The sequence below is a fragment of the Drosophila suzukii genome, chromosome 2L, assembly GCF_043229965.1.
Source record: "Drosophila suzukii chromosome 2L, CBGP_Dsuzu_IsoJpt1.0, whole genome shotgun sequence".
NCBI classification, from domain to species: domain Eukaryota; kingdom Metazoa; phylum Arthropoda; class Insecta; order Diptera; family Drosophilidae; genus Drosophila; species Drosophila suzukii.
The window spans coordinates 23,939,827-23,961,216 of NC_092080.1; the positions used below are offsets into that span (position 1 = coordinate 23,939,827).

A 21,390-nucleotide genomic window follows, 5' to 3' on the forward strand; every position below is an offset into this window, starting at 1 on the left:
TCGATGTCTTCAGAAATTGGCCAGCATCAGTGATTTTCTTGCAACAATCGATTGATTCACTGGAAAAAAATCTTTACGGATTGTTACCTTTTCGAATTAGTTATAAAATAATAAATAGTTTTTAAGAACAATCGCAAGGGATCACTATGAACTTGGTTGTCCAACTTAACTATGTTGCTCACCCTTGTATGTGATTATCAGAATCGCCGAATTGTTAGATTTCTTTATGTATGAAGTAAAAAGTATTCGGGTCCGTAAGTAACAGTAATTTAAGTTGTTTTTTAAAAGGCCTACTGCGATTTTGAAAGTTACACGTCAAAAATAACGCTTTTTTACTATTGTAAACTAGTTAGTAAACTAGTTAGGTATACAACCTGCAAATTTCTGAAGCAAAAAATATAATTATTATTTACGCAAGTAAAAAAAAGATAAGTTGAATTGCCTTGAAAATGTAAAATCTTTATGTATTCTTTAAATTTATTTTCCTCCCCTTTTATGAAATCCCCTCCCGTAAAATACCCTTATGCCAACGTTTTTTCCAATCATTCAAACATGACAAATAGTCCCTTTCCGGTACAGCCATCAGCACCATCTTCCATTCAGCTTTTATCTCCTCAATCCACGCGTCTTCCGGAGGGGTCTCTTGAATTTTAAGACAACATTTCAACATTATTTTAAAAATTTGTAGTCTCGATTTCAATCTATGTATTACTGTGTTTATTAACATTAATTACCAGCTCTAAGGTGTGACCGTTTTTGGGACGTTTAAAAAGATTGTAAAATAAAAACAAGAGAAAACGCTATAGTCGATGGCGTCGACTATTAAGTACCCATTACTCAGCTCAAGGGAGTGCAATAGGAGTGCTTAAAGCAACTCGGTTTTTTTCACTAGAACACATAACCTATACCGCCCCTAGCGGCTTGGTGGCGTATTAGTAAAAAAACAAGAAAGGAAGTTAACTTCGGCAAGCCGAATCTTGTATAACCATGTTATATTTATTAAATTTAAAAATACAAAACATGATATTCACAATAGTATATATGTCAGAAAACACCGAAGCTATAATTTGTTTTATATTATTTTCCCACCAATTTTCCGATCGTTCCTATGGCAGCTATATAATATAGTCGTCCGATTTTGATAAAGTTAAATTTATAGTTCAGAACTAATTAAAAAAAGTAATTTCCAAGCGTAGGAGGTTAAATGTTAAAAAACAGGGAAGCTATAATTTGTTTCATATTATTTTCCAACCAATTTTCCGATCGTCCCTATGGCAGCTGTATTATATAGTCGTCCGATTTTGAAAAAATTAAATTCGAAATTCAGAACTAACTAAAAAATCGTATTTCCAAGCGTAAAGGTTATATGTTAAAAAACACCGTAGCTATAATTAGTTTCATATTATTTTCCCACCAATTTTCCGATCTTTCCTATGGCAGCTATATGATATAGTCTTCCGATTTTGATAAAATTTAATTCCAAATTCAAAACTAATTAAAAAATGTTATTTCCAAGGAAAGGAGGTAATATGTTAAAAAACACCAAAGATATAATTTTTTAACATTTTTTTTCCCGATTGTTCCTATGGAAGCTTTAAGATATAGTTGTCCGATCCGGATGGTTCCGACTTATATACTACCTGCAAAAGATATAAGACTTTTGGGAAAGTTTCAGCCCGATAGCTTTAAAACTAAGAGACTAGCTTGCGTAAAAACGGTCGGACAGACGGACATGGCTAGATCGACTCGTCTAGTCATGCTGATCAAGAATATATATACTTTATGGGGTCGGAAACGTCTCCTTCACTGCGTTGCAAACTTCTGACTAAAATCAATACACCCTCTGCAAGGGTATAAAAAGTGCTGACTTGCTGCATCTCGGAGCGCAACCGGAGAGTGTGCGAAGGCGACTACTATATACAAAGCCGAAGTATTGAATATCTATAATGATGGTCCGATAACGATTGATTCTCCAGAAGGTCTTGCAAAAGCTAAAAAGATTGCTTACCGAGACTTTAATAATTTCAATTGGTTTGGGAGAAAAAAGAGGTGAAAGTGTAAAAGTAAAAATTTAGAAAATTGGAGCTGTTGGGGCTGGTAGCGATAAATGCCCCAGGTTACTAGCCAAGTTTTTTATGCGTCGAATGACATTTGTTAAAATACAATGCTCCGTTCAGAAGTAATTCCAAAAACAAGATTTTAAGGGACTTTCCAAATTAAAAATGTATTTGCCTTTGTATGTGGGTTTTTATACCCGTTACTTATACCCGTATACTAGATTCTTTGGAGGTATGTAACAGGCAGAAGGAAGCGTTTCCGACCCCATAAAGTATATATATTCTTGATCAGGATCACTAGCCGAGTCGATCTAGCCATGTCCGTCTGTCCGTATGAACGCTGAGATCTCGGAAACTATAAGAGCCGACAATACTGGGATTAGGCATGCAGATTCCTGAAATTCCTGCGCAGCGCAAGTTTGTTTCAGCAGGGTGCCACGCCCACTCTAACGCCCACAAGCCGCTCAAAGCTCTGGCTCCTACAGTTTTTATGCTAGAATAAAAATGTTGGCTGAAATGTGTTGTTCTCATCAATACGTATCGATTGACCCAAAAAAAGTTTGCCATGCCCAATCTAACGCCCACAAACCGACCAAGCCTGTGGCGCCTACAATTTTCATGCTAGAAAAAAATATTAATTGATTGATTAATTGATTAATTGATTGACTCAAAAAAAAAGGTTGCCACGCCCACTCTAACGCCCATAACGCTTAAGTCAGTCTACCGCCCACAAAACCATATGTATATTGAGATCGCGGGTAGGTGGCCCATTTCCATCTCCCTTTAGCTGAGAAACGGGTATCTGATAGTCGAGGTACTCGACTATAGCGTTCTTCCTTGTTTTAATATACACTTTTAATCTACGAGTAACGCGTATAAAAGGTACAAATCCTAAAAAACGGTTTTTTGTAATTATTGTTCAAAACATTAGTTTTCGATGATTTTTTAAGATATTAATAAATAGTTAAATTGTAAAGCAACTTGTGTATTTTTATTTGATTTCTTTATTAACATTTGTTTTTTGTACATTTTCTCTGTTGTAATTTAATGCCGTAAATCTTCGTGTGTGTTTGTGTGTGTGTAAGTGTGGTGTGTGGCCGTGTGCGTAGTAAACAAAACTAAGTTATTTACACTAGCTTTAAGTTTAAATGTAGTTCAATGTTAAGGACTATTTAATATATAGTATATATTGTGTGTATAGATATCGGTATCGATATAAGATGTATATATGCATATCAAAGGCGGTTGCAGTTATATCCAAGTAAGTTTCTGTATACAATTTCGCTCGCTGGCGATTTCTGGTTTTGATTTGCTCTGTTTTAATGTTTCTTTACTTTAAACTACACAGAGAGAATTATTCAAGTAATTTGCACTCAAATTGAGTATTTTTGTACTCAAAAATTCAGCATGAACAAAAATTCTCACATTGAGTGCAAAAAACTCACTTTCAGTACAAATTTCTCAAAAAATTTGTACTTAAACTGAGTATATTTGTGCTCTTTCTTGAACAATTTTCCTCAATATGAGTACAAACTGCACTCATTTTAAGAAATAATTTAGCTTGAATTTTGGAAACGAGTATCCCCTTTTCTCATACTGAGAAATTTCCAGCGCTCAAAATGAGAAACAAGTTCTTGATAGTGAACTTCTCAATTCTCAAATGAAGAACTTTTGCACTTAAACCCGCGCCACCCATTCCCAGAAAAAAGGGTAAAATATTTTTTTTTATTTTATTTTGTAATACAGTTATATATATACATGTTCCGTGTTCTAGGTTATTATTTTTTCCCTTAGCTGTCTGGTCTAGCGAAGAGCAAAGAGGCTGAAATAGAAAACGTTATTGTTAGCAAATCTTGTAAATATATATGCATATATATGAAACAATAAAATTAGAATGTTATTAAATGTACATTTAATATTATATTTAATTATATGTGTATGTATGTATGTACAATGTACGTATAAACTAACTAAACTAGACTGCATCACGCCACTTACAATCACACATACAAACATATTAATGTACACGCTTTGGCAATATTTTTGCAGTGTTTGGTTACTGTATCATTGTTTAGCACATTATAAATACAGTTTAAATTAAAAAACTTACCCTCGAGGTACGGAAGGGTCGTACGAATGTCCAATTCACTAAAATAGTTTTTTAGCTTTGAGTTACGCGCACGTCTTCACTTTGCTAAATCACACGGCAAATGACAGTCACACAAATGCGGCGCGCACCACTTTACACACCCATTAGTGAGAGAGAGACAACCACATACGCAATGAACTTAAGGCCGCTCATGTCTCGTCTCGTTCGCAGAACGGAATTCTCTAGAATTCCTTATGAGAATTCGCAACTCATTTTTGAGTTTATCGGTTACTCATAATGAGAATATTAATTCTCAAGTTGGAAATTTAAGAACACATTTCCTCAAACCTAGAATTTTGCGATCAATTCAAGTCCTTTTTCTTAAAATGAGTGCAGCTTTTCTCAACATGAGCTTTTTCCACAAATTTTGTACTTAAATTGAGTACGTGTTCAAATTGAGAATACAAATACTCAATTTCAGAACGTCATAATTTTCTCTGTGTATTTAAATATGGCCCCGCTATTCCACATGTGTTCTTTTCGATCGCTTAGAGTTTATGATAACATTTTGTTTGTAGTGTTTGCACAGTGCTAGACTGTGCTACAAAGACGCTGTTTGCTTGAAAACAATCGTAGTACTGATTAGAACATAATTATTCCGTAGTAGAAACTAAGAACTAAGACCTATTTTTAACCGTGTGCTGCACTTTTACAAAATAATATTGCAAATATTGCAAAAATTTCCCTATTTGTTGATTTTTGAATTGCATTTAAATTGTGTTTTTGTTTTTGCAGCAGCTGTGTGTAAATATATATGTATAGATTTATATAGTATGTATACAGTACCATATTCTTTGCATGATATACGCGTTCACTTTTTTTGTTGCATCTACATTTATTAATAATCACAGTTCCCATTCAAAAAATTAAACGAACTAATTAAAGCAAGACCTAATTTTGAATTTATCTTTTTTCTCCTATACAAAGTGGATTTCTTTGAAACGCTTTTGGATCTTGCTCTGGTTGGGTTAGGTTTTCGTGTAACATTTTACATATTTAGCCAATGGTAAATATATAAGGGTTCTAATTTTAAATGTACGTTATAGTTGTCTGATAATTTACAATACAATTAATTTAAATTACAATTTGCACCGTTCTATCAAGTAATTACAGTAAGAATTCCGGGTTTTCCCTTAGGTAAAATATTCGAATTTTTGTTTTTCTCTTTTTATAAATAAGGGGTACGTAAGACTAACTTAGGGCTTAAACAAGTTTTAAGTGCAGGAACATGTTCCAACTAGGTGTGTGTATGTGGGTGTGTGTTAGTGACAATAGAAATCCTTAAAAGGTGCCTAAAACGAATCCCGAACTCCACTAACGCATACCCCAAAAAAAGAAAACATAAGCAACAACAAGGTATTAACAAAACCAAAACTCACTTAGGGCTAAATAAATGATTAACTTAGGTGTAACGTGATTAAACTTAATAAAAGGTTCGACCCTTGGAGGTCTACTTTCTGGAAATGACTTTGCCCGTCTTGGCATTGACCAGTATCATTTTGTCCGGTGTAGTGGGTCGCTCCTGGGCCTGCGGGTCCTCCGGCTGGTTGGCACTTCCACGGAGGATCCTTCGGCGCAGGCGATCGCTGATGTTCTCGCTCTTCTGCGACTCCAAGGTTGCTTCCTCCTGAGGGGACTTCACACTCAAGCCGCCCTCGTTCTTGTACAGAATCAACTTGGTGCTGGGCTTCTTGGCCAGCGGCTCCTCCGTCGCCTCGTCAGCTGGCTCTTCGTCTGGTCTACTCTGCTCCTGCTGCACATTGGCATTCACCACGTTGTCCTGGTTGTTGTTGTGCTCGGTTTGCTCGTCCTTGGACTCCCCGGATTCCTCTGGCTCCCGCTCCACACTGATCTCGAGCTGATCGTAGCAGGTGTAGAATTCCACGGATTTCAGTTTCTCAATGGCATTGAAATGCAGAGCCGTGTGCTCCTCCATTTCCGATTCCTCGCTGGTCATGTAATCACAGTGGGCACATTGCTGGGAGTTGGGTGGCGGAGGATTCACGCACGCGTGCTTTTGAAGATGCTGCAGCAGCTCCTCGTGTTGCTGGGTCTCAAACGGACAGTGGAGACACCGTTCCGGCGCCGGAACCGACTGGGGCATGTCCACGGATCCAGCATCACTGCTGGCATCCGCCGCCAAATCACTGGTGGCCACCGAGGCGCTGGTGGACGGCGTGGAGCTGCTGCGTCGCTCTTCATCCTCCTCGGGGGTTTCGCCCTCGTTTTTGGACACTGACGTATCCCGCGGAATGGTAACCAGCTGTCCACCGCCCGATTCCAGCTGTTTCTTCAGCAAGGAGTTCTGGTTATCAAAGCTTCCAGTGGAGGAGCTTACTCCACCGCCGGTGTTCTGCTGCAGGAGCTGTAGGCTCAGCTCATTGTCCACCACCCAGATGGTCTCCGGGCCGGTGAGCTGCAGCAACTTGGGGGCCGGATACTCGACATCCTCCTTGCAGTTCTTGTACAGCTGCTGGCACTTCTCCTGGTAGTGGGACATGTGCACGGCCCGGTGCAGCTGGAGCAGGGTTTCTTCGGCCGTGCGATACTCGCAGTAGGTGCACACATAGCCCTGTTCCTGGTCCTCCGGCTCCTGGTCGTTGTGGGCCAGCAAATGCTGCTCCAGCTCCTGCTTGGCGTTGCGCTCGTCATTGTGCTTCTGGGCAAAGCGAGCCGGACACCTGGGGCAGTAGCTGATCAGCTTGTACTGGTACTCCGGCGGCAGTTGCTGTGGATTGAGCTCCGCATCCGAGGCGGCGTCCAGCTGGACCTGGGACAGATCGATGGAGAGTGGCGTGGAGGCGGGCAGTTGTTGCACCTGCTTGGCAGCCGCGGCCAACTGGAGGGCCACACTGAAGTCCAGACCCAGGGAGGCAGCTGCTCCACCTCCGGTTGCCCCTCCTACAACAGCTCCCGGTGCGGACATTTGCTGCTGGTGGACACTCCTCATGTGGCTGCTCAGGTGCTGCTTCTTGGCGCAGACAAACGTGCACAGCCGACACTCGTACTGCGTGGGCTTGTGCAGCGACACGTGGTAGTTCATCTGGGACTTGCTCTCCGAGATGTAGGGACACACCGGGCACTTCTGCTGCTTACTCTTGGTGTTGCTGCCACCGGAACCGGGGTGCTCCGCCGCCGAGGGCAGCCGGGTGATCTCGATCTGGTCGTTCTGCTGCAACTGGAGCAGCTCCTCGGCACTGCTGCTGGCCACCACCGCCTTGCAGGCTGCGGCCCAGTAGGCCGCCGCCGCCTGGATGTCCTGCTGGGTGTTGGCCGCATTCACCACCGCGGCGGCGCTGGCGGAGAGCGGGGAGTGGAGGAGCTGCTCCAGCTGCTTGGTGGTCATCAGCAGCTGGGCGCTAGTGCTGCTGCTGGCATTGGGGTTGCTGCCGGGCTTCAGGATGTTGCTGGTGGGGTTCGACGGGATGTGGGACTGGGATTCGTTGGTGGCACCTGCTCCCAGGGGTCGGTAGATGGGTGGTGCGTTCGCCGAGACACTGGCTCCTCGCTCAAGGGTCTCGATCCGAATATCCCCGGAATGCTTTAAGCGACAATGCCGCTGTTTGGGAAAAATCAGAAGAAAAGGTCAACAATTAGTACGGCCTCGAATGGGTTAATGGCATTCATCAAGTGTCCTTCTGTTTTAATGTGTATATATGTATGTGTGTGTGAGTGTGTATGTGTTGTGTGTACCCTTTTCAGGGAGTAATACCATGAGTTTAGCCCAATCGAAAACCCTCGCACCGTAATGGGAATCCCTTTAAGGTTAGCGTTGTTTTATATTTTTCATGGTGTCATGGGTTTGTTTTTTCATGATTTTGGATTTATGGATTACATTTAGTTCGAGAGGTAAATAGAGAGCAAGCAAGACTTTCACCAATGATTTTCTTATAGTTAATAATCGTTTATCATACAGAGTACAACAAAAGCAAGACCAGACACCACACATTTAAACAGTCAAAATCGGGGTAATTAAGGGGGCTTACAAAATAGACTTTGCATATTTACCAGCGCAGCGCAGGGACTACGGACACAGATGGAGTGGTGATATGGGGGTCGGAAGGTGTCGGATCGGGGACTGCAAATTGTCTCAATTGAGTGCTAAGCTATAATACGTTTTTATGGCGGCATTTCTAACAGAATTTATTTCAGTTCGTAATTACTTTAGGATAGGGGTAAATCATAGATTCATGTGGAACCAAAATGATAAATTATTATGATTCCGAGTTTTCTATCTGAGTTATTACAAAATAATATTTACTTTACCTAAAGTTAATTTACCCTCTTAAAAGAAAAACTTAATGTGAATTTATATAATTTAAACAGAAGAAAGCGTTTTCTGTAATCAGTGTAAAAAAATCGAAATATATTACAACACTCTTTTATTTAGATATCAAACTAGTTCTTTTTTTAGTGTAATGGTGAACTTTAAGCCTCTTAATCGAAATTGATGTTATATTTTTCAATAAGTTTCAAATTAAATAAAAATAATTTAACCAATTAAACTACAGATCTGCCCCGTTCTAGAGTCTAGTCCTACTTTCGAGAGCCCAAAGAGGTTCAGGCTTCTTGGAAGATTTCGGGTAAAAACGAAACTTTCGGGGATTGGCGGCTCGTTTCGGTTTTTCAATGGGACAAAACACAATTCCATTAAAGTGCACTGGGCCATACCTGGATGACATGCTTCCAATTCGAGACCTGGTGGCAGTGGCCGCAGCGATACGGCGACGGGTCGCGTCGATCGCCATCGGCCATGGACAGGAGGCTGGGACTACCTGGACTATGGCTATGGAACCTCGTCTGCGGATGCGGCATCTGCACGGCAGGCGGCACCTGCTGCTGCGGCGCCATCGCAGCCAGGTAGGAAGACGAGGCTGCCGGCGGCGGTGGCGACGATGTGGCGGAGGAGGACGCGGAGGCGGACGCAGAGCCGGCGGCCGATGAAGTGGAGGCCACAGAAGACGATGATGACGACGACGACGACGATGACGAGGGAAAGGAGTTGGAGTTGGGATTGGCTTTCGTGTTAGTGTTTATGGTGTGGACATGGGTTAGACCCGCCGCCAGGTGGAAACCTTCACCGGCCATGAGTGGAGGATGGTCATTGTGGTGGGATGAGGATGAGCTGTGGCTACCCGCACCCAGTTGATGAGCCAAGGACTTTGAAAGAGCTGGTGGTGATGGTGTGGCAGTAGAAAAAGGAGTAGGAGTGGTAGTTACTGGCAAAGGCGATGCATTGGGCTTGCTGACTGAGTTGGTGGGTTGTGGTGGTGGTGGTGTGGTATTGGTGGATGAGGCGACGTAGGCGGCATCCTGCCGGAGTCCATTTCCCACAACCGAGTTACTGTTAGCGTTAGAGGGATGATTTCCATTTCTGGCACTGCGCGGTGAGGTGAGCAGATCCTGCAGCGATCTGGCGGTGTCTTTGGTGGTGCTAGTGGTGGCTTTGGTGGTTCTACTGGAGGTGGTGGTGTTCGGCGACGTCAGACTGTCGGCACTTGCCTCGTTTTGACTCGCTTTCTGCTCACCGTGCTCTAAAATGGAGGCGGCACTGGCTTTCGTCGTATTGGCTTGTGGCTTTCCGCCCGCCAACGCCAAAGCAAGTCCGCTCAGAGCGCTGGCGTTGGACGTCGGCGAGTGCTGGGCCTCCTGGATGGCCCGCTGCAGCAGTCCGGCCGAAATGGCCGGACTCGTCCCGGCGGCGCCGGCGTTGGGCGACGACTGCGACTGGGTCTGCGACAGGCACATGGCGGCGAAGACCTTGTTCATGTAGAACTGCTGGTTCCCGCCCACGGAGACCTGCAGCGGAGAGGTGCCGGAGTTGGCCGAGCTGGCCTTCGGGTAGCTGGCGTCCTGGTAGTGGATCTTCACGTGCGCCAGCACGGCATCGCGGTTCGGGTGGCTGTTGAAAGGAGTAAACCATTGATTAGCAGAGAATCAAGCCAGGTGTTTAATCTAAGTAAATGTAATATTTCTGTGTAACATTGAGAAGGGACCCTAAAAACTCCCATACGAACTCACCCAAAGTTGCACTTGCGGCACCGGTAGACCGTCCTCTTCTCATTGCCTTCTTGGTGCACCTCGGTGATCAGGTCGTCGCTGGGCTTGCCCTGCATCGCCGATCCCTGACTCGATCGCTTCACCGGCGAAATGGTCACCGAGGGCGTGATCATCGTGGACTGGTGCTCCTTCTGCTGCTGCTGCTGGTGCTGCTGCTGGGCCATGGCGGCGTTCATCATGGTGGCCAGCAGGGGGATCCGGATGAGGTTGTCCGCCAGATGGGCGTCGTCCAGGACATTCGGCTTGGTCGGCAGCACCGGTTCCAGGGTGATGTCCTGCCCGGTGACCGAGCCCACCTTCGCGTAGTCCTTGAGGAAGGCCAGCGAGGCCACCTGGTTGGGGGTCATCTCGCCGGACTTCATCAGCTTGGGGTCGCCGTCCTCCTCGGTCACCTTCATCAGGGTGATGTACTTGTTGTACTTGGTGTAGTTCCGGCGGCCCGTCTCGTCGTTCATCAGGACCTTGGCCGTCTTGTGCGAGGGATCGCGGATCGTCTTCAAGCGGATGTGCTTCGTGATGTCCCAGCGCCAGTTGGAGCGGTACGAGCAGAGGGAGCACTCGAAGGGCTTCTTGTTCAGGTGGCCCACGATGTGCACGTGGAAGCGGGAGGCCGTGGAGGCCCAGAAGCTGCAGTGCGGGCACTTGTACACCTTCTTCAGGGACGAGTTGGCGGCCTCCTCCTCGGGCGTCATCTTTTTGGTTACCTGCAGTGCGTGAAAGAGTCAAATTTCATTTTGACGTGGCATATGCTCGTGCTGGGGTCGAGGGGTTCAACAAAATAATGCCTATTATACCCTAAGCTACCCAAAGAATAAGTGGATTCAAATCTTTGTAGGAGTACTAGTTCTAAAACGAATTCAAAATAAAATACTTTTTATAATATATATTTTTAAAAAATGATTCGAGAAAGCAATGGAAGTAAATTTGACTGTTTTCATTAATTATCCTTTGTCCTACACAGAAAAAAAATTAAAACACAGGAGGATCATTTTGATGTTCGCATTGTAAATTTATTAAGTATTAATTTTAGCATTAAGTATTGTAAATTTTACATTAAGGAATGTTATTTCCGGATATCATCTCTACGAAAATTCTCTTCTGGAATTACTCTGCGAGACCGCAATGTATAAAAAGCTCTCGAAAATAGAAAAAGAGAGCAGAAAGGAAGATGGCGAAGATGCTTCGCCCTGTATACTTAAATACTTTATTTCATCAAAATAATCATCCTATCTTATCGATGTCTTTCTCTGTGTATACTAACTTTCCTTTTAGGCTTCTACAAATTGCAAATAAAAAACGAGCTATAATTATTTATGATTATTCTGCTACATTCACATAAACAATCACTACTTAGTGATTTCTAAAATACAAAGATTCTGATTTAAACTTAAAAATGGGAAACTCGTACTTTCTGCCGTAGGATCTGTGCTTAGTGGACTCCGGACTTACCTCGCCGTAGCCGGGCGCCGTTTCCACGCCATAGTAGCTGTTCTCCTCGTTGCTGGCCGCCTGACTTCCGGCCGGGGACTTGACCAGGCTGTGGCTGCTGTTCTCCTGCTGCAAAGATGCGGCCGCTGCGGCGGCCACGATCTCCTTGGTGGCCTTGTTCCAGATGCAAACCCTCTGCTGCTGGACGGCCGCCTGCTGCTGGAGGCTCTGCGAGTCCGGGCGCCGGTCGCCGCTCTCCCCGGAGTTCGAGTCGTACATCTCGTTGGCGCAGCGGATGGCCTCGACGCACTGCTTCAGGTGGTGAAGCAGGTCCGTGGAGGACTTGCAGCGGTGGCGGCAGTGCTGGCATCGCGTGGAGCCGGTCACACTGAGATTCAGGGCCGAATGGGAGTGGTGGTCCTCGTCGTCCTCGTCGATTTCCAGCCTGTCGTCGGCGTCGTCCTCGTGCAGACCAGCATCGTCGTCGTCGATGATCACCGCCGAGGCGTGGCAGCTCTTGCCGTGGATGATCGACTCGGAGAGGCACTTGGCCACATGGCCGCACTGGCACACCAGGTTCTCGTGCTGCGCCCCCGTCTTCAGTTTGTCCAGGAAGCTGGACCTCTTGGTCATCTGGCTGCGCGTCGAGTTCTGGGAGGCCACCGTCGTCGCCGGCGACAGTTGCGGCACATCCGACTTGTCCAGCATCTCCGAGATCTGCTTCTCGTTGAAGAACAAGGACGCGATTTCCGTCAGGGAGCTGCGCGAGGCATTCGTCTCCTTCGACAGGTTCAATACGCTGAGGGGTACCAAATAATCATTTTAGTTAGTTTCTCTATTTAACAAATATATTATATATACTTTAAGCTTTATACCACGATTAAAATGATGAAATTTTGATTTAAATATCATCTAAAAATTAATTAATCAAATAATCCAAAGTTTGCTTATGACAGATTTGATTTCTTTCTAATAGTATTCAAAATTAAAACTCAATGATAATTAATTTGGTTATTATTATTAATTTGATTTTGCTGATCTGAAGAATTCGCGATTTCGCCTTGAAGGCAAAAAATCGCAGCTTAAATTGGGTTTACTATCTCGTTACTTACTCTTTGGCTCCCTTGCTGATCGGGATGAGAGTGGGCACAGGTCTCTGGGCCCTTGGTGTGGGGGTGCCCACGCTGGAAGTGTCCGAGGAGCAGCCGCCCTTCTGCGACAGATCCGTGGGCTCCTCCTCCTCGTGGTACTTGCTCCGTTTGCCGTAGTGGTGGTGGTGCATCGGCTGCTCCTCGCCACCGCTCATCGGCTCGTCGGGATCCTCGACGCCGTCCAGTTCATCGTCCACATTGTTGTTGTTATACTGATCCTCCAGCTCGGCCGAGTCGCTGAGGAAGTCTTCGCACATCTCGCTTGCCCCCACTTTGTTCTGGCGCCTCGGCCAAATGGAGCCCGCATTGCCCACCGGCGGCACGTGGTGGTTCATCTCGTGAACCGTTAGGGACTGCTTGATGTCGGCGGTGAAGTCGCAGGCGGCACACTTGAAGGCGCCCGCTCCGCCGTGGTTCTTCATGTGCCTGTCCAGGTTCCACTTGTAGGGCGTGCGGAAGTCGCAGGTGACGCACTTGATCATCGGCATGGAGTGGTACTTTACGTGCTTGCTGAAGCGCGCCTTGATGTGGGTCACATAGCTGCACTTGTCGCAGCGGAAGAACTTGGTCTTGCCGTGCTCGGCCAGCTCGTGGGACCGCAGTTGGGTGCGGTAGAGGGTGGTGAACTCGCAGGCGCTGCACTTGAGCAGGCGGTTCTGGGGCTCCTCCCCGTTGGAGGGGGGCGTGGCCGAGCCACTGGTGGGCGAGGGGGTGGGAGGCTCGGCGGGCGACTGGCGCTCGTAGTCGCGCAGGACCTGCATTTGTCGGTCATACGCACTGGAGGCCACCAGCTCCAGTTCCCGCTGCTGCTCCTCGCGTTGCCGCTGGTTGAAGGCCTGTATGTCGCGTTGCAGCTTCTCCTCCTGCATGAGGAGCTCCCGCTTCACCTGCTCCAGGGTGGGCACATCGGGCACGGCCACGGACAGGCTCTGGCCCCCCATCACGCCCACACTCTCCTCCAGCCGCCGCTTTCGCGCCTCCCGGCTCATGCCCCGCTTACCCCTGGCCTGACCATGACCACTGGGGATGCCGTCCGTGCAGCCGTGCACCATCTTCATGTGCCGCACCAGCTTCTGGAAGTGGCGCGAGGCGTAGAGGCACAGCTTGCACTTGTTGATCACTATCTTCTCGCCGTGCACGTCCCGCAGGTGGGTCAAGTGGTAGCGCGGATTCTGCGTGAAGTAAGCGCAGTGGTTGCAGCTGTAGTTCCGCTTGATCTTGCACTGCGGCAGGCCCTCCTCCTTGGCATCCATGCCGATGACGGCCTGCTGTTGCTGCTGCTGCTGTTGCTGCTGTTGCTGTTGCTGCTGTTGCACGCTGTTCACAACGGCAACTGCTGCCGCCGCCTGTTGCTGCTGTTGCAGCAGCTGCTGCAGGCGGAAGCGCTCCACATGTCGCTCCAGGAGCGATGAGCCCGCCTGTGAGGCAGCCGTGCTGCCGCCCGAGTGGCTCGAGACGAGTCCCGCGGTGCCGGTGGGCTGGTGGCCATGGCCACCCTGCTCCGTGTACAACTGATTTCCGCTGACCACGCTGCGCACGATGAGCGTGTCTCCCGAACGCTGCACCATCGACGGCAGGTCCATGTTGCGTTGCTGCTTCTCAAATGCTGTCCTGGCAACTCCCTCCAGACTGGCTAGTGGTTAACTGCAAGAGGGAAGGATGTAATCCAGTTAGTTGTGGTTGCAAGTAATCGCATTAAAACTAAATGACAGCTACATCATGATGATGTGTGTGCTTCCTTAATTCAATTTGGAGAGCAGTGTGTGGAAGTTGCTTTATGTAAACTACTTTCATGTGAGATTATCTCACAGTTGTTTTCGCATGAATATAGATTGAAATTAAGATCTTGGCTATGTCTTTGTTTAACAGAACTACCTGTTTAGCACTTCCGTATATCTTTAGAAAGAAGTATTGCGATTTGAAAAAGCTTCTGGCGGTTATGCGGGAGGTAGATTTTATTTTAATAAATTCGAAGCAGATTAGGAATTTTCTAAAGTTATTAAATATAGTCTTTTAAGACAAGGTTATACGTATTATCAACATTTAAAAAGGCGTTTTAATTTATTTTTAGTGATTGCGTAAGGATTATACTACCCTCCTGTTCCTGGGTATCCAAAAGGGAGAAAAAACTGAGGAAATGAATCGCAAATGCGATACAAAGGCCGCCTTAAATGCAGATTTCAACACTTTCCGAACTCATTACACATACATTAACACAAGCACACATGAATCGCCAGTGTTTGTGTGCGAATCTCATAAATATTTCAGCGTTTTCCCCCAAACACTCCGTTTCCCCGCCAACCCTTATCAGCAAAAGTTGGTTCAGTTTTCCCAACTTCCTTGGCAGGATATTAAAATGAAATGTTTTCTGTCCGCCGAAAATGCGACAAAGTAGCGTAAAATCAACAGAAAGTCAGGGAAATTGGGCAACGGAAAATGGAAAATCATTCGAGAGAGCTGACAGGAAAACGAACCCTAAGAGCAGCCTCAAATCTCAGAGGTAAATGTATTGTAGTTTGTGCGTAACACAAATCCATTTTAGGGCTAATTGGAGTTGGCCAAGTTGAAAAAGGGAAATGGAGGATGAGTTCGAGTAAGGGAGCTGGAATATTTCAATGCTCCCAATGAAGGGATCCAATGAAGGTCAACCTTTTTTGGGGCCACTGTTTGCATGAGTGCCCAGGAAGCGAGAAAATTCTGTTTAGTTCTCCCCACTTTCCCAGGATTGTGGCTAATCCTTGGGGTGTCGTTTTTATCAAATGCAGTAATTTGGCTTTTTAAGCGTTTTTTATTACCAACCCTCAACCACATGTGTGTGAGTGCGCGTAGGTCCCCACCGCAGAAACCGCAATTGTGTTTGGGCTCAGAGAGGACCAGAAGGAAAAGAACAATTTGAGGGAGCATCTCTCTGGTGTCATCATTTAACTAACATATTTAATTATAAAGAGAGATGGCGCGAAAACACATTAAAATACGCATATGTATATCCCGCACACACACGCGTGGGCTGTGCACTCTTGACATTCAACATGTTTATTGTCGCAGAGCAACAAGCTCATCATCCCCCAGCATTCAGCATCCCACATCCTACATTCTACATCCTCATCAGCGTCAAGGCGGAACTCATTAACAGAGAGAGAGGCGTCCAAGTGTGGGTACGTGTGTGAGTGCGTTTGTGTGGGTGAAGGGGTGCTCCAGGGTTGCCAGGACAATGTATGAAGCTGTGGTGTGGAGCAGTCACCGTTTGCGATCACTTGGGGTCGGTCAGGTGAACGTTAATTGGTGCATTTACATACTACCGAGTGGAAAAAGCTTACTATCCCAGTTTAATTAAAGAATATCATTAAATCCGATTCAAATTAATTTTTTATCCAAATCATAGTACATAAATTTGTGAATATAATTATAAGATTTTGGCAAAATGGTCAAAATTAAAGGATATAAAATTAAATTAACCTAAAAAACCACATAACCTACCAACTATTAGGTTTTTTTTTTGAGGATTCTTTTAAACGATGTATAGAATAAAACAGGAAATACAATATTAATGATAACTTTACTTTAAAGCACCTAAGGGGTATTCTCTAGTACGATATCATAATCATCATATCAAATTTGAGGTGGTTTTTTTTTTTAAGCTTCGTAAATCCTCTATGTAGTCACGGTTTTTGGGTAGCCCTCGTCCTGGACAGGATCGCCTTAGCCTTATGCATTGTTGACACCGCGCTTGTTACGGAAGGCGAAGGAGAAAATTGCGTCGACGAGCTGCTTCCTGCTTATTTGCCTTTGTTTACGTTTTGTTTTTGTTATTTTTGATGTTTTCCTCTTTTCTCAGTTTTCAGATGTTGTTTTTGTTGTTCTTGGCCAAGTAAATACGGCAACACACACACCCACACCGGCACACAGACAGGCACACAACCTGCTTATGCGGCAACACGCCTCGCTTTGAAATTTTAATTTCTCACGCGACGCCAAAAAGTATGCTACAAAGGATAAGGCAAGGATGTGCTGGGGGCGGGGGCGGGGCACGCACTTGGGGGCGTGGGCATAAGCTGTTGCCATTGTTTGTTCTTGTTATTGTTGTTTTTCTTGCTGCTGTTGCAGCCTACGCGGACTTAATTAATCTTGCTGTGGGCTTAGCCCGTTGTCCTGGCAATCCTCAGTTATCCTGGTTATCCGTTTCCCGCCTCCCATTTTTCCCCAATTTTGACGCTCTAAGACTTCTTTTCTTCCGTTTCGGTCTGTTTCAGTTCTGTTTTTCGGTGATAATGAGGCGACAGTGGAACGCCTTTTTTCTGTGGCTGCATTAAAAACTGTTGAGCGTTGGCGGTTTGATTGATGGTTTTCAGCCTCCAGAGCCCCAAACTGGTAAGGCTTTTTAGCTTTTTGTCAATTTAATTAAAAACCAGCGAGTTTTAGCTGCTGTGCATTATTCAATTATTTTCAGACATTTTTTATAGCTTTTCAAAATGTTTTCCAAACCTAAAGTCGGTCTATGTAAGTAGAAATTTAAAAAAAATGTGTGACTTTGTTTTGTGTCCAACGTTTTTCGTTTTATTGCATACTTTAAAATGTCCTACAAGGCCAAAACTTAAGTAATTTCTCTGTGGCACCTCCTATGTTTGTCCATCTTTAACTTATACTAATTGATGTTGCAATTTAAAACAACAACGACGTTAATGATTTCCCAGTTTTGCCAGCCTCGTAAAATGTTGCATAATTTGGTAATTTCAGCGACTTAAATGTCTCGACAGTTCGGTTTGAATTTTCGCAGCTTAATTGGCACTGCAATCATTAAGGTTCTGTGGACCAAGTAGCATTCGGGTAGCCAATTTCCTTGTTTGGTCATTTGGTTGCGGGCCAGAGGGAAGGGAGGAGTGAGCAGAGAGCCGGAAAGGGAAGTGGAGCGACAGGAAATGGGAGAACGGAAGCCGTGTTGTTGCTACAAATTAACTGCAAACTGCAGTGAAGTAAATAAGAAATGTGCCAGAGGGAAAAAGTCTGCTGGAATGCTCGACAAAATGTTTATTCATCATCAATTTGTTTATTCGATGGCAACTAACGCTTTCGATGGCCTTCGTGCTGGCCATTTCATTTTAATTTCATGGTCCTTTCGAGAGGAAGTTATCGCCTTGTTTACGGCAGTGCGAATTGCGTCTGAGAATGTAATAACAGCTCGCCGTAAAAGGACGAAACAACTGAGAATAAAGGCAATGTTAATAATTAACAGCGTTCGGAAAACAGCCTCCTTAAACGCAATTCGCCTCTTTAAAATTGGAATTCAAATTGCCTACACTTAAGTTTAAAACAAGTTACCCAGATTTTGCCACTTCCCTATTGCATTTAGCGCAAAAGTTGGGCGGGGAAAAGTTTTTGCCAGCTCTGGTCTGGGTGTTATTACTTAAAGATTCTGTTGCTAAAACTAAAACGTCAAGGCAGTCAAAACTTTTACAAAACAGTCGGCCCCACTCCACTGCATCCTCAAGGATCAGGGATTGGGGCGACGCATTTATATTGCCTTCACATAAATCTCAACAGACGTCAAAGTTTATTTCGCATTTTTGAAATTAAATAAAGATTTGTCACGTAGAAATCCATTTGCTGGGAGTCACCCACACGTATTGAGCCGACCCCAGCACACACACACGCACACTGATGAGACAGCACAAAGTAAAGCTGTGTTTCCCTATTTCCTGTCTCTCCCCTCTTAATTCTCCCAGACAAATACCAAGGTCGAAAACTTTCTCTGCTGTGATATTGAAGTTTGAAATCGCACCAGTCCTGCAATCTTTTTTTAGAGCTCTTTGGCATTTCTTATGGCTTCTTTCTATTTTGGTCGCGGAAACAAAGTGGACCGGAAGTGGGTAGCGCTTCCACTTCCGTTTTGGATTAAAGTTGAGAGTCCGGAGTCTGTTGGCGAACCTAAGCGGAATATTAATAAAAGTTATTGCACAAAATCCACCGCTTTTACTTAGCTTTTTTTCTCATTTGGGATTTATTACGGGTGTTGGTTCCCGCATATGTTGGCATATGTTGACAGTCACCTGCTGTGCCCTCTGGCTACGAATGTGTGAATATATTTCCATAGTCCTCCCATTTGGTAAAGCCACCCGAAAGTCCCCTACTCCCATTCCCTTCATACATAAACATGACGCGAAGCTGTCAGTTTCTTCCACTTAACACTCATACGCCGCGTTGTCCATCAGAAGCTCTGACTTTTTCAGCTTTATGTGTGTACCCCTCACCTAATTAGCAAATACGGTTATGTGGGTGGAAAACTGAAGACCAAAATCAAAATAAAAACAAACATATGCTTCGACAGCTCGGCCCATGGTTTGGTTTGTAACAAAAAATATGCGGAAAAAATAGCTTTAAAAAATCACACAAAATTGCAAGTGCGGAAGTGAAAAACCACAAGGTGGGAGAAATCACAAGGAGATATCCATGAACCCGCGCACATGCAAATTAACAGGCAGCAAAAACGGCAGGACAACGTTGCTAATGCGCCCCGTTTGCATTGTCTGCACTCACACAAGCACGCCAGACACACACACTTACTTGGTTCGTCTGTCGTCGCTTTTAACAGCAGGACTTTCTTTTGTTTAACCGAGCCCACCAAAAAACAGCGTCTCTCTTCCTCTCCCTCTTTTCTTGATGGTGAGTCCTGTTCCTCTCTCTTTGCCAATGCTTTTCCCGAATTTTCAACCGTCGCACAACGAATCGCTCTAGAGGTCCAACAACAACTGAAGAAGTGGCCGCCGTGGTTGGATTTCCAAATCCTGCGGATAGGATGCTGCCTTAACTTCGGCTGCTGTTGGCTAGTTGGCCTCTCTTCATCTGCAGAGGAGCCGAAATTTCGTTTTTAAGGACGGTTAACAGTTGGCCTTCGGCAAAGAGAAGCCTTAAGAGAGAATTTAAGAGATGGACAATCGCTCTCTTTGAGAATGTTAGACAACAGAAAATCAACATCCTTCGATTTTCTGTTGTCTTACAGACTCTGTTAATCTAAAATGTATCTGATGAGTAATTTGCGTCTAAAAGGATTTTATGATTTCTAAGTAACTTTTTATTGTGCCTAAGACAACCTTTTTTAAATGCTTTTTTAATCGAATAGTATCATTTAAGCCACACAAAGATGTATGGATAGGCAATTTATTAAGCTAATCTTGTAAGTAACAGGGTTTTACAATTAATTGCCACCACAACTTAAATTTAAACTTGTTGACCATAAATTCTATTACATTCTCTTTTAATACATGCCCATCCTTTCTGGTATATAAAAACATTGCTTTCTATTTATCAATTTCCCAACCGAAGTCCATCTGTGCAAACCACAAACCTGTTAAAAGGCGAGGCAACATCTCCATTTACGCCATTTTAATTTGTCGCACATCCGAGTGACATTTCACCGCACTTAATTTGTTAACCAGGCAGAAGAACGAGATCTACTCGAAAAGAAAAGCAGGGACGGACAAAAAGAAAAGCCATCAGAGGAAAATAATGTGGAAATCAAGCGCACTTCAGCGGGCGGCAGTTGTCGAGAGGCTAAGCCGAAACCGTAAAATGAGACGAGCTGCGTCGCGGGCTTCAGTTTGGGTTCGGTTTTTGGGATGGCTTCCATTTGGTCCTTGGCCTGATGGCTGAGCACTGAGGGCCAAGGGATTTTCCCGTGTCCTTTTTCAAGGCAATCAACACAAATGCTACTTAAAAATTTATTTGTGACACGCACGAGACTCAGACACAAAGGGAGCGGGGGAAAGCGGAAGGAGAACTCGGCTGAAGGCGTTGCAAAGCACCAACACTTAGCACGCACACTGTGGCAGACACACGCACACCCGCAGACACAGACACATGAGCCGCCGACAAAAAAGGACAATCAACATTTTAACACTTTTAAGGCAAAGGATACAACGAGGGGGGATTTTTCAGTTGAGAAATGTGTTGCGGTCATGCATTTTTATACGAACTGCACTGCAAAATGTTAAAATGTTATATTTTTTTAAATTAAATAAAGCATATGAGCTCCTCACCATTATTTAAACTTTTACCCATTTTGTTCTTACCTCTAAGCCCCGTCTCTGAATAATAAACAACATTTCCCCAGAGCCCACACTCATTTCTTTTTCTTTCTGTGCATACCAAATGCGGAAGGAGAGGTCACAGTAACGGGTTAGAAGGACATGCAGGCCCGGAAGGACAGGAAGCATCCATGGCCAGCATCAGACACGGACGCTTGACATTTAAGCCTGCCATTGAGACGGGTCCTGCTTGGTTTTCCCCACCACTCTGCGTTTACCATAGACCGGGGATAAATGTGGGACATTTTTGTACGTTCAGTTAATTCCTGGGCCTGGGCCTGGCATTTATGAACAGGACATGCCAACGTGTCTAGCGCAAATATTGACCACAAGAGACAAGACGGTAAACTGCAGTTGGTTCTGGCTCAAATCTTTTAAGCAACTTTTCTGTAAACTTTTCTAATCAAACACTCGGCCACGGAAGCGCTGACGAGTGTGTTCCGGATGTGTGGGGAGAAGTGTGGGGA

At 44.9% G+C, this 21,390-nt stretch overlaps 1 protein-coding gene across 7 annotated transcripts in view; it reads right to left on the reverse strand.

The window, feature by feature from the left end:
- Nucleotides 1-5,021: 5,021 nt before the first annotated feature.
- LOC108011956 (serine-rich adhesin for platelets) overlaps nucleotides 5,022-21,390 on the reverse strand; it is a 40,143-nt gene continuing 23,774 nt past the window's right edge. Inside the window, exons 3-7 of one of the 7 annotated variants that reach the window (XM_036812765.3) lie at nucleotides 12,807-14,489; nucleotides 11,716-12,493; nucleotides 10,228-10,958; nucleotides 8,878-10,108; nucleotides 5,022-7,765 (exon numbers count right to left, since the gene is read on the reverse strand). In XM_036812765.3, coding sequence (XP_036668660.3) covers nucleotides 5,657-7,765; nucleotides 8,878-10,108; nucleotides 10,228-10,958; nucleotides 11,716-12,493; nucleotides 12,807-14,428 — 6,471 coding nt within the window. In that variant the 5' untranslated portion in view covers nucleotides 14,429-14,489 and the 3' untranslated portion in view covers nucleotides 5,022-5,656. Of the gene's footprint in view, nucleotides 7,766-7,786; nucleotides 8,285-8,877; nucleotides 10,109-10,227; nucleotides 10,971-11,715; nucleotides 12,494-12,806; nucleotides 14,490-21,390 lie in introns of those variants that run through there. The other 6 variants (XM_036812764.3, XM_036812767.3, XM_036812766.3 and 3 more) reach the window with 6 other exon arrangements.